Source organism: Larus michahellis, chromosome 4 (genome assembly GCF_964199755.1).
Source record: "Larus michahellis chromosome 4, bLarMic1.1, whole genome shotgun sequence".
Classification (NCBI taxonomy): Eukaryota; Metazoa; Chordata; class Aves; order Charadriiformes; family Laridae; genus Larus; species Larus michahellis.
Genome location: NC_133899.1, coordinates 7,189,847 through 7,202,404, shown reverse-complemented (window position 1 = coordinate 7,202,404; position 12,558 = coordinate 7,189,847). Strand labels below are relative to the sequence as shown.

Below are 12,558 nucleotides of genomic sequence, written 5' to 3'. Positions count from 1 at the left end.
GTGAAATGCAAATACTTCCCGTCCCAAAAACACCGTTTCAGTGGATTCTAGCTGACCTTGTTTTCACAAGGTTCAGTAGAGAGCAGAAGCGGATCTGCCGCTTGTTTCTCTTCTGCTTTTGGCTGGTTTGCGCAGCTGGCCTGAGCCTAGTTGTGAAAGTGGTTTTTGTCACCGTTGGGACATTGGTCCTGGGGATGTGCACCGAGGGCACCAGCTCGTTTTGCACAGGCTCTCAACAGCGCCGTGTAGTCATGATCCTGTGATTTACAAGTGAGCTCTTTAAATTGTTCTACGCTCATTCTGTTATTTAGTTTCCTCTTAGGTGATGTAATTGAAAATAAAGTAGTAGAGGGAGAATTACTCTCTTTTTGTCAACTTCATTTTAAAAATTCTGGAGTGTTCTCGTTTCGTGTGTTGATTTTTATGATGTCAGTTTTAAGACTGTCTTCTGTATTTGGGAAAGTGACAAGTTCCATTTAAGATTTCACAACATAAATTGAGGCATAATTCAGTACTGAAAATATGTGAAGTGAAATGGTGAGAGACATCAGCATAATACAATTATGACACATTAGATCAGGATTTGCAGCGTACCATTAACAATCAGTTCTGACGATTACAGTTATGATGCCTTTTAGCAAAAATGTTTTTTAGTTTTATTTTTTATTAAAAAAACACATTTTCCTTTTCTATAAATACCATGATATATGCTACCTAGGCTTATAGGGAAAGAGGAAAAGCATTATGACAAGGTAATACTGAGCTCCTGTAAGAAAACAAACAAAAAACCTTCTACTTGTCATTGATTGGAGATATTCTTACATTATTAAGAACATACCTTGCAAGTATATTGCCTTATTCATAGCTTTAAGGAAATTGTGACGTAGATGTAAGAGTGGGAAAATGTGGAATGAGAATTATTTGATACTCAAGGCTTAGCATTTCACGTTCTCAAACTACAGTAGGAATTGATGGTCTACAAAACACCTCAGTGGAGTGAGAGGTGCTTGAATCTCAGTTGACAAGGGAGAATCTGAAACAGAAAAGTTGGGGAACTTGCCTAAGCTCATGGTATGAAAACTGGTTCCGTCCCCGGTTACTGTTTGGAGGAAATACTCACGCTTGGCTTTTTGTGTGTCTTCAGAAGCCGAGGTGGCAAGTTCTGATCCGAGTCCTTTGGATGGCATATGCTCCAGTTTCTCCTATGAGAAAAATGGAGCAAATGGGCGTCTCTGTGCTCAGTATGTACCTATGAAGGAAATAGAGACTGTTACCACTGGGTTTTTAAAAAGCAATATCAGAGAGAAAGTTAAACAACAATAATATTATTTTGCCATTTTCCTTTGCGGACCTATTCAATGGAAAAAATTACTAAACCCTTCCTTTTTTTCCTTCTCCATTTTTCCTTTTTCAGATCATTTTAGATACAGTTTCCTGAATTTCTTAACTAATGTTTTCTTTGTTTTTTTCTGTAACTGTATGTGCATCAAAGCTAAAAGAAAAAAAAAGGTGAGGTAGTGATAAATTGTTTGAAATAAATTATCTTACGGAAAATGGAGTATGAATAGAAAGGTGGTGTCATTTCATTGATAGAACTGGTACAGAAGAAACATAGTTTGCATTTGCTATCTAACACAACATTTTATCGCTTTCAGTAATTTATTTACGATTTTTAAATTTGATTGTTACATTTTTAATATATTGATCCACAAATCTGTGCCGATCTTTGTTTAATTTCTATTTCCGAAAGTATTTTGGAGGCATCATACTTTTTTTTTTTTTTGGACTTGAAATACATGGACACCTCTCTTCTAGTCCTGGGATCAGTAGCAGAAGCCTAACGTACGACGCCGAGAGGAAAAGCATTACCTGAGTAATATCGTGTGGACTTGAATCTGTGTCCCCAAGAGGACAGTAGCTAACAGCTTGTTGTACAGTCTGTTGAACTACTCAATTATTATTTTTTTTGATCCCCCCTTATGTCCCTGTATTTGTAGCATTCTTGTCCTTTTACCCTTGGGAGAGACAGGAGAATGTTTTAACTGAGGAAAGCAGAAGACAAGGCCAACTATGCACATGTCTTCTCTATTAAGTAAAGAGCTTTAAACTGCAAAGCTGAAGAGAAGTCGTTATGGAGCTCTGTTGCATAATGCAAGGCAGCATCGTCTTTTTCAAGTCTCTGACCATCAGACAGAAGGAAATATTTACCCAGTGGGGCAAGATGAATTCCAGAATGATGTGCATCTTGTGAGGGTAAAAAAACTCTTTGTAACAAATTTGGGTTTAGCATTTTCCGGCTCCATCAATTGATACTTCCCGATGGGAACTGGACCCGTGGAAATTTTAGTTGTGTTTGTTTTGCTGTCCTAATAAGTCTGGCTGGAGTGGGACAAAAGGTATTTAAGTGACATTCTGTTTAAACCCAACCTGTAAGGTAATTGTAGCAGGCAGAATGGGTGCTAGCAAAATAGAAAACAGATGCAGGGAGAAAAGTACCAGATGTAATGGAACAGGGAGATCAGATGAATTGCTTGAACTTGAGAGACAAAAGGAGCACTCTTCTTGGCTTCCTTCTGCGCTGACATGCGTTGGCTTCCTTTTTGTTCCTCCAGAAATGCTCAGTTGTAATCACAGTAGATGTCCCGTTGCACTGTGGTGCTAACAAAACCCCTATTGCCCCTCCACTCAAACACTGCCTTTGATTGCATAGTACCACTATATCTGCTCCATCTTTTTCTTACTCTTTCTTTTAGCAGTGCTAATGTCCAGTCTGAACCATGACTGTTATATGCAGGTGTAGTTAGCACGTTGGACTTAGATGAAGTGTCCCTCTAAGTTCTTTTTTTCCTCAATAAGCTAAGCAGAGTGGACTGAAAGTTGACATGTTGAGGTTTGGGGAGAGTACAGGGCTTTTGCCAGCTTTCTTTTACGTACCAGAGAGTTTATGTGGTGTTGGGCAGCAGCAAGTCTAAAAGTGAGGGTGAGCACAAATACACATGTTCATAACTCCTTAGGGGATCTACGTCACTTATATGTCATGATGGTTGGTATTTTGCAGAGGATCACAGATGTCTTAAAGTATAGCATTTGTGGAAGAACTAGAGACAAGCGTTGGGTGTTGCGGTGCAGACACATGCTGCAGTCCAGTGAAGGACAGTTCGGAACCGTGGCCTGAAAAAGCCAAAGTCCACCTGGTTCTGTGATGACTTTCGCTGTGGTGGTTGCAATGAAAATAGACTTTTAGTTCATTTTGCTCGGAGATTTGGAGTGTAAGCATTTCAAAAGACATGAGAACAGGGATCTTAAAGCTGAAAATATTGAGAAGAGCTGTTTTGGTGGTGCCTAAAGTTATCACCTTCAGGTTAACCTGTCATTTTGTGGGATTGCACGTCCTCTTCTACGTGAAAAGCTGGTTTTAAGAATATGTGCAATTTCTTTGGAAGATACTATGCACTGGTAAACTCATATTGTAAGAAAAACTGTGTAGGCTGATCAGTTGTTTTCTATACTCATTTTATACTTTCTTCTGTATCACTTGCTATGAACAATAGATTGTTTTGGATGAATATATTCAATTTTGAATTTAGCTGTTTTTTATAGAGTATTTACTGAGTATTTTTCTATTGGTATGGTACTTTTTATTTCATGAGTTTTCTTCATTTCACCAGCTAAATGAAGAAAAAAAGATACCATATTAACCTCAACACTACCTTGTGTCGATTCATTGTAGTCTGTGTTAACGGAGTGTATGTTTTTAGCAGAACCACACAATTGCAATCTACTTTTGGCACTAAATGTTGTGCTCGTCCATTCTTTTTGATGATTTGTATTCACTTTGGGGTTATAATGTTAAACAAGGGAATCGGACAAGTTTCAGAACACATTTACTGTAACATGATACTGTGAACTAAACTTGCTGTTATTTATCTTTTTTTTTCTATTTTCTCTTGTTCCAGCACAAAGCCAAGGTAGAAGCAATGACCTTAGACCTTGCTTCTCTTCAGAGTGTGCAGCACTTTGCTGAAGCATTCAAATCCAAGAATGTGTAAGTACTCAGAAAATTACATGTAATAATTTCTTGTTATTTTGATGTCTTTATCAGCTGAGCACAGTTGGCAGAATTCACCATAGCTGGACTGATCAGCAACTGCAGTTAGTGAATAATCTTTTCACAGGATTTTTTTTTTAATGTAAATTAAAGATCGTTTGTTTTCATCTTAAAAAAAATAATTACGGATCTCTTATTATTCCAAGTGTAGCCCCTGCTTTAAAGGGAGCATTGATACCCCTGTGGCTATTGAAAAAGGCCACAGCTGAACTGCATAAAAACCAGGTCAGGCTACTTTTATCAGTTTTGCAGTGGTTTGGAAGAGGTCAGGGATGAGCAATTAGTGTACTCCTTGTCTTACTTTCTTTTCTAACCTTCTGTCTCTCTTTTTATTTTTAAAGCATTAAAAAAAATATCCCTATGAGCCAGACAGCTCCATTTTCCAGACCTGTATCTAGAATAGCCCATAATTAAAAAAAAAAAAGGGGGGGTGGGGTGGGGAGAGAGGGGGTGATGATGACATAATTTAACAATAGACAAATTTATATGGAGAAAATCAGGTTAGCTTCCAAATGGTTTGTTTAATTTAGCTTGAACAGAACAATGAATCTCTAAATTGAAGAAATGATTTGAAATCTTTAAGTGCCAACACTTGACGATAAATTCCACACTTTGTGCTTTTATCCACAGTTTGACCCATTGATTGTTGTGACTATTCAAACTTAGCTTTTTTCTGCAAATATTTCTGTAGCGCATATACATCTTACTGTACTGCTCAAGAGAATATGGCCTCTTAGACAGCTTCGAAAATATATTGTCGTAGGGAAAATATATAACAAAGAATGTTTTTTCACTTTTGAAATAATGCCAAAGCTAAATCTCACATGGATAGACAGATGACATTTTAGTACTTACAGGTCTTTTAGATTCAAAGAATTGTCAAAGCTGACTTTTAACACAAGTTTCTTTACTGCCAAAATCCTTGGTAACAATATTTTCTTATCGTTTATCATCTTCATATATTAAAACTTTCTTGAAGCAGAAAGACAAATCCTTGCAGTATTGCTGCTTGAGTACTAACTTGGTTTCATAATATAAGAACAGTAGTTGTTTTAGTCTAGCTTCTTCATGCTTTTAATGTGATACACTTCTTGAAAAACTATATGATACAGTGAAAAGTCAAAACCACCCTTCTTGCAAATGCAGCTCTTGGCTTGATTTATGTGTTGTAGATCATATCATGGTCACCCTAGCTAGTCCGTTTGGTTTGCAAGTTTATAAATCCTTAGAAGTGAACATGCTTAAATAATTTTTTTTGCTGGAGAACTTAGAAAATGAGAAGATAGAGAATCAGTAAATATACAGAATCAGTAAGACCTGTTTTACTTTTGTTGGCACACATTGTTTTACCAGTGTAGGTCTGTTAAGCTACATTGTCAGTGATGGACAGGTTTTACTAATGTTTCACTCTCATTTTATTTGGAAAAATTTTAGTAATAGACAGCATTTATAGCCTCTGCCTTGCCTTCAGATATTTCTGTCTCAAATCTGTGCTCAGATGTGCGTGTGTCTGGCAGGACTACTCCAAGCATTATAGGAAAGTCTAAGGTCTGTATCTGTTGTGAGACTTGTGGGGTTCTGACCAAAATGAATTTGCAGTTATATTTTGTTTAAAGTCTGAGGCTGGATGGAAACCAGACCCCACACACTGCCTGTAGCAGTAGATCTTTTATCTGATACAAATACAGAAGAATTACCTTACAATCATCTGCGCTGGCAGGAGAAAGGACTGGAAGACCTACTGGGTCTTTCTGGCTCTGATTTTTTGTGATTTAACTATGTCTGGATACGGTCAGAAAAGCAATTACATGGCAGTAACATCTTATTACTACAGTGCTAGCCCTCTGTGTTTTCCAGCCCTAATGTACACTAACTACTTTTGTCTCCTCATTTATTTCTTTTGCTGTAGTGTCCAGAGGCTTTTGTCAGATCAGTGATTCCTTTGCATTAGTAGCTTTATGAGCAATTGACAGGAATCTTACAGGCTGCAGTGACAGACTGAGTCTTGTTCTTTATGCTTTGGCCAGTCTGTCAGCTGGTAGCCTAACTTTCTTAACAGGCTTCGATATCTCTGATTTCGTGCACCTGTAGGGGAAGGCATTCTGTGATCCACTCTGCCCAGATCCCATGAAGGAGCTGTAAGTCCTGCTAATGAGCGTAGGGGATACGTTATGAGTATAAAGTATTCTTTCTTACAAATTCCTTCACAATAAAGTTTTTCTTTTTCTCAACGAAACTATCATTTGAGTTCTGAGCTGTACAGATCATGGTTCCTGGGAAAAAAACTACAATAATTTTAAAGTGTGAAGGAGAAATTTTGTATGGACACACACATTTTAATAAAGATCTGTATTTTTATTTCTCACAACATGTTATGTGAAGGGGCCTTTAGTATTCAATGGTGAAAATCTTAAACTTCTGGGTGCAGATAGTTTTATTGTCTTTTTAATTTCTCCAGTTCACTATTGCTTTCTGGGACACCTTGGTAGTCTACAGAGTCTGTTGGTCTTGGTGACATTGGAAGATTTATAAAATAGAAAATAGATTTGCTTGTCTTCTGAAATTATGCTTTTCTGGGACACTTTATGGCTCTAGGTACTATTTTTTGTCAGCAGATATAAGGGTAGACTCACCTGGGAGCCTGTTTGCCCCTGGTTGATAGCTATTGCAAAAGAGTCTTCAAGACCTGTGTTTCACAGATCTCTTCTTGGATGAGAAAACTAAAATGGAACTACTCCAGAAAAAGGATCCCTAAATTTCATTGAGTTAAAACATCAAAACCTGTTGCAGCTGGGGAAGGTGGTGGTGGGACCGCAGGGAGCAGATGGAAAATTGCTGAGATTGTGGACCTCCTGCCTTAATCAAATAACTTGTAAAGGAAAAAAAAATGCCTTCTTGAATGTGCTTGAGAATCTGAGAGATTGTGGAAACTACATGAAGAATGAAGAAATGTCATCTTCTGCTCAGCAGGAATTTAACAGGGGCTGGTTGCATCCAGGAAAAAAATGATGCAACACAGGAAGCATTGAGAAAAAAAATAAGTAATGATCGGGAGGAGAGAGTTACTCTGAAAAGAAACGTGTAATATAAATTGGAGTAGTACTTAAGAGCTAAGAAGGCTTCCTTGTTTGAAAGTGAAAATCAAATGATTCATCTTCTAGTTATCATGCTTCTGAGATTTGATAGGAATTTTTTATCCCTGTTTGGATTTGTTGGGTGTTGCAGCCTTGTCCACAGATAAAATTTGGGCTCAGAGTATATAAACACTGGTAGATTATGCTGTATTCCTATAAATATATTCTAGAAAGTCCTTCATCCTTACAGAAAAAAATAATTTTTTTGTTTGCATTATCTGTACTTTTGAGTTGATACAGCTGTTTCTCTTTCTGAGACTTTTTTATCCATGTGGTTTCAAATAAAGCTTTGGGGGAGAAGAGTTTTGCAGATTATTTTAGATCCTGCAGCTCTGTGATCGCAGCAGAATAAGAACTTTCCTTCTGAGCAGAACAATGCTCTCCAGTTTTTGTTGCTCTCACAGTTACGAAAATTCTGTGGGCAGAATAAGCTGAGCGCGATAACTTAGTTGGATCATCTTTGAGAGAAGACAGAATAAAATAATATTTCTATTTAATGTTTGATCTACCTCTCACTTCATTGTAGCACAGCCTGAACACAATGTGGCTAATGAATAAAATGGAAGTTTAATTTCGTAAAAGACAGGGCTGAAGGATTTACAGAACAAATTCTTTAGAGAAAGCCAGTTCATTATGCTACAGTAACGGTGGACTAATTTTAGGCTTTCTTGTAGTTCGAAATACAATGCTGTTATTTCTGTGATTTTTTAGTTTTATTTTTTTACTGTGATTTCTGGCTATCTTTTAGCATTCCTGGCTTCTTGTCTGGAGAAGCATTCCACGCTGGATATTTTCGCCAGGAATGAATGACTGCCTTCCTTCCATGTGAAGACAGCGCTAGGGTTCGGATGAGAGTAGGAAGAGAGGTCTCAGTGCACCTAAATGGCTAGATTTGTTCAATTTGCTTTTTTTATCTGTATCTAGTCTTTCCCCTCTGCTAGTTTCCAGCTCAGGCAGTTGATTGAATGTCTCTGTTATGGAAAATCAAATAAATGATCTGTTTATAATAATGTTCTGGGCTAAGATGGATTTGGCATGAGCTGATTTTTGTGCAGTTGGAAGAGGCAGACCAGCCAATCTTTCATATTAGGCTTTTGGAACTAAAAAACACTGAATTGAATCTCCTCTTCATTGAGTGGGCACAATGTGAGGAATTATGGTTGGTATTAATCCACTTTATAGACAAAATGACTGCCCTCCTGTGACTGTATGCAACGTAGCATTTAAATTTAGTCAGCGTCAGTGTTTGATAGTTCAGGGTCTGCAGGATTTGGTATTTGTGCAGGAGTGTCGATTTCTGTATGTGATACTTTGGTATCTATTTCCCAGTTTTCCCAGCTTTCCCAATCACATATTTGACTAAAACCTGCATACTTTAATTGGGGGACAGAACTAATGTTTCAGTTTTAAAATTTCCAAATAGCTACCTGTTGCCAATATTTGCAGTAAAGTATCATGGCATTTGCCTGATCCTTAGCGTAAGACGCCTTCCGTGATCGAAACAGTCAGCGGGCAGAAGTGAGCAGTAAAGTTACAGATGAAATTTTATGTGCATCTTTAGTGAGAGGTGCATAGTGCCGCTTGGTTTGAATTAAAGTTCTCTTCAGCCAAACAGTAAGACATCAATTTAATGTTCTCAGTGTTAGAGGGGGAAAAAAAAAAATTATCCTGAAAAATCTTGAATTACTTTAAAGATATAAAATAGCATTTGCCAGCAGCTACTACTTAGAATTTTCTGAATTGGTATCAGGAATTCACAATTATAGAGGACTTCCACATGTAGATTTTCACTGCAGTTACTTTTCTATAATTGAAAATAGGAATTTTTTGTGGTTAGTATTGGCATATGCTAACAGTTTATTAACTTACGATGTGTATAGAAGTACGGAAAAGACAGCGGTTATGAATTATGATTCTCCATTTGGAACTTTAGTCTCTTCTTGTTTCCCTAACCAGACCCAAAATGGAGAGGGCCAGATTTTCAGCTGGCCTTCTTAACTGAGGCCTCAAACTCCATGAGTACATTCATTTTTCATGCTGCAAGCAGAAGCGCTCTGAAACCTTGCGGGTGCAATTAAGATTTCAGAGCCTGCTGAAAATTCACTCCAGAATACAGGTTTTCTGCATTTTACTGTATTATAACTGACATATTGCAGGTGCGTTAAGTTGTTTTTTAATTCCAGTTTAACCAGAATTAAATCATAGACATTGTATGATAAATTTTATTCATACATATAAATACATATGTAAAAATGGGATCTGTTTAGCATGTTGTTGCATACATAACTTAAAAGATCCGGAAAAAAATGAGTATGTTATTTAAATGAACTATTAGCGATGCCATTATGCCAGTATGCTTAATGGTTCTGTAGTAGATGTATCTCTGTCAGAGATGATCATTGCCACTGCATATTGTCTTTCAAAATTTGAACGTATTTTCTAACACTGTATGAATCTGTTAACTCTTTGCCATTTATAGAAATACTTTTTTGTGCATTAAAACTGGTAACAGTTGAGCTATTATATTTGTCTCCTCAACTTAGAATGCAGTTCTGACAGTGCCACCGAGGCACAGACTTCTGGACAACATTGTACATTTTGAGATATCAAAAAATATCCACATTGAATTAAGTATTGAAACATGCATAGTTCAAAAGTTACTGTTGCAGACAGCACGTATCTTAAATTTAAATAAGATCAAAGGCTGACTGCATTTGAAACATACATAATAATATTAGGGCAAAACTTCTTTTTCCCCTCTTTGTGGTGGTACTGTGCCTTATTAAAGCCTAGGGATTGGCTTTCTGCATAAATGTATTTTTCTTTTTTCTTTCTTTCTTTTTTTTTTTTTCTTTTTCTTCTTTCTTCTGTTTTTAAGCTCTCATACACAATTACCCCATTGTGGTAGAATGTGTCAAGTCATGTGGATCCAAAAACTGTTTCCAAGTATTTTTTAAATTAAAACTCTCTCAAGCTTAACCCCTGCCCCCTTTTACTAGAGGCAGAGATCAGGACGTTTTCACTAGTTCACCTTTCATTTCAGCTGGTGTATCGTGGAAATAATCTTCTGCCTCAGAATGTTATTTTTTTAAAAAAGTAAAAGTCCATTGTAAAATAAAGACAAGATTGACGGTTCACTGTAACTTTACATATAGTTGTATCTGCAAAAATATTGAGTGTTTTTACATATTACTAACAGAAAGATTTTGTTAGGTGTTTGTTACATAGTTTTATAACTGTGCTGTGTAAAATTTGCAAACTTGCCACTTGTCTTTGGACACTTTGCATTCTTTTCACTTGTAACCTAATGAAGAAACCTTGACAACCCTCCAGTGGCTTTCTGCTCAGCACAGTGGTTGTTCTGGTTCCCATTTTGGGCCATGTGTCTATGCCTATGTCTAAGCTGAGTCTAAGGTGGCTCGTGAAGTCTTGGGGCCCTGTCTTCCTAAAAAATTTCCACAAGTTGCGCCAGCTGTGAAGGCTATTTTAAGTATCTAAGGAAGTAAAATATGTATGACTTAATATGCCTAATTCAAATGTATTCTGTTGCAAATAAAACAAGGATTTTGCAGCATTAATGTGTTTTAAGAAGATCTATGTGTTAATTGATGTTGTCTTCTAAATATTCTGAACTATAAGGCAAGAGTAGCTATTTAATTACATATACATTAAAATGCATTTAGTCTATTTAGTTAAAGGCTTTCTATAGTTAAAACACATGAAGGCAGAATCTGATGGCACTTGGGTATGGAAGCCTTACTGCTGACATTAGACAGGCCATGCATATACCACATGTGTCTTAGAATCCAAAAATTTGCGTTATACTCTGAAAAGGTTGTATTTCTTCATTAGCTGTTCCCAAGGCACCAAAAATCCCAGAGGATGTCAAAGTACATTAATTTTTATCACAACATGGAATCTTTCAGGTCTGAATGGCAGCACGCAGCTGCTAGGGGCTTTCTGAACTCTGTTACAGCTCTATATATCTCTAGGCAAAACAGAGGAAGGAGTTGTCATTGGCAAGTGAAGTGTTCAAAATGCATGAAGTGTTTTATTGTTTGAATGATCAACCGTGGTCCTGAAAACGTTTTCCAAGGAGTTAGCTGTTTTCAATGGGAAATATCACGAATATGTAATAAAAGTAGTAATTGACCTTCCTTGTGAGTTGTAGCTTTCTTTTTTCTAACAAGTACTTACTGTGTACAAATGAAATTTGTATATTTAGAAGTACACGTAGAAACAACAAATCATTCCATGATTATTGCAAAAATGAATGTTCCCTTACAGCTGGCTTCTGCTTGTTTGTACCTGCTTGTGTATACGTGTAAATAATGATTTACTGTTGGGATTTTGAAAAAGATGTATGTGTCCACTTTGAGGCAGCGGATGTCCTTAGGTGAGCTGCTGGATGAAAATTACCAGATTCTGGATATTTTCATTGCTGCTGTCTCCTAAGGATCAGGGAGATTTAAACCGAAACAAACTATCTTTGCAAGGCATGGCAAGGAGTGGAACAAAGTGCTTCTCTTATTGTGCCAGGGCTTGAGAAAAGGAAGAGAAGGCAGAATAGAAATGCTGAAAGGTTGAATGGGCATAGAAATTAAGTTGCAGAGCCCTGTTGTATCCTTTTTCTACCCCAACCTGGCCCCAGAACTTTCAAAATGGTATGGAGGTATTTTGAGTCCCCAGACTAGCAAAGATGCAACACTTTGATAAAAGAAAACATGGTTTCTTGGAAGGATTTTGGTTTGAAATGTGGCCCTGAGGAGGCATTGAGGTGAGGGAAGTGCAGCACTGACACCTCTTGTTACTGTCAATACCCTGAGCACACTGTGTCCTGTCAGTCAGGGGAAATTTGGGTTAGATCATAAGAAAAGAGAATTCAGAGCTGTGGGTAATGGGCCCCCAAAAGGTGAGAGAGTCCCTGGTACGAACCTAAGGGAAGGACGAAACACGCCACATGCTTGTAAAATATAATTCTTCCTCCTCCTCCCTCTTGCCTCATAGTTATAAGTTGAAAAGCAAGTACGAATATTAATTTTGACCTTCATTTTTAAGCAATAATTTGTTATCAAAAGAAAGTGATTTACTGATGTAATGACACCGAATAAGAAAACGTGGATTACAAAGTTCCCAATTTCTCAGATTTATACATCTGAAGTGTTTAAATTACCCAAGTGTGGGACACAGATCATGTCAACAAATTCGTCCTCATCCCTGCTTTTATTTGTGTGTGTGTAGTCTTTGTGAAACTCTTACAAGAGTGGAAGGAGAAATCCCAGCTTGGATTGTTTTTGAGGGAAGGTGCTTTGGGCA

General features: G+C 37.2%; 1 protein-coding gene across 5 annotated transcripts in view; it reads left to right on the top strand.

Moving 5' to 3' along the window:
- Nucleotides 1–12,558, top strand: part of WWOX (WW domain containing oxidoreductase) — a 531,298-nt gene that overhangs the window by 112,305 nt on the left and 406,435 nt on the right. For all 5 annotated transcript variants that reach the window (XM_074582859.1, XM_074582862.1, XM_074582860.1 and 2 more), the window contains exon 6: nt 3,957–4,045. In XM_074582859.1, the coding sequence (XP_074438960.1) occupies nt 3,957–4,045 (89 nt within the window). The remainder of the gene's footprint in view (nt 1–3,956; nt 4,046–12,558) is intronic.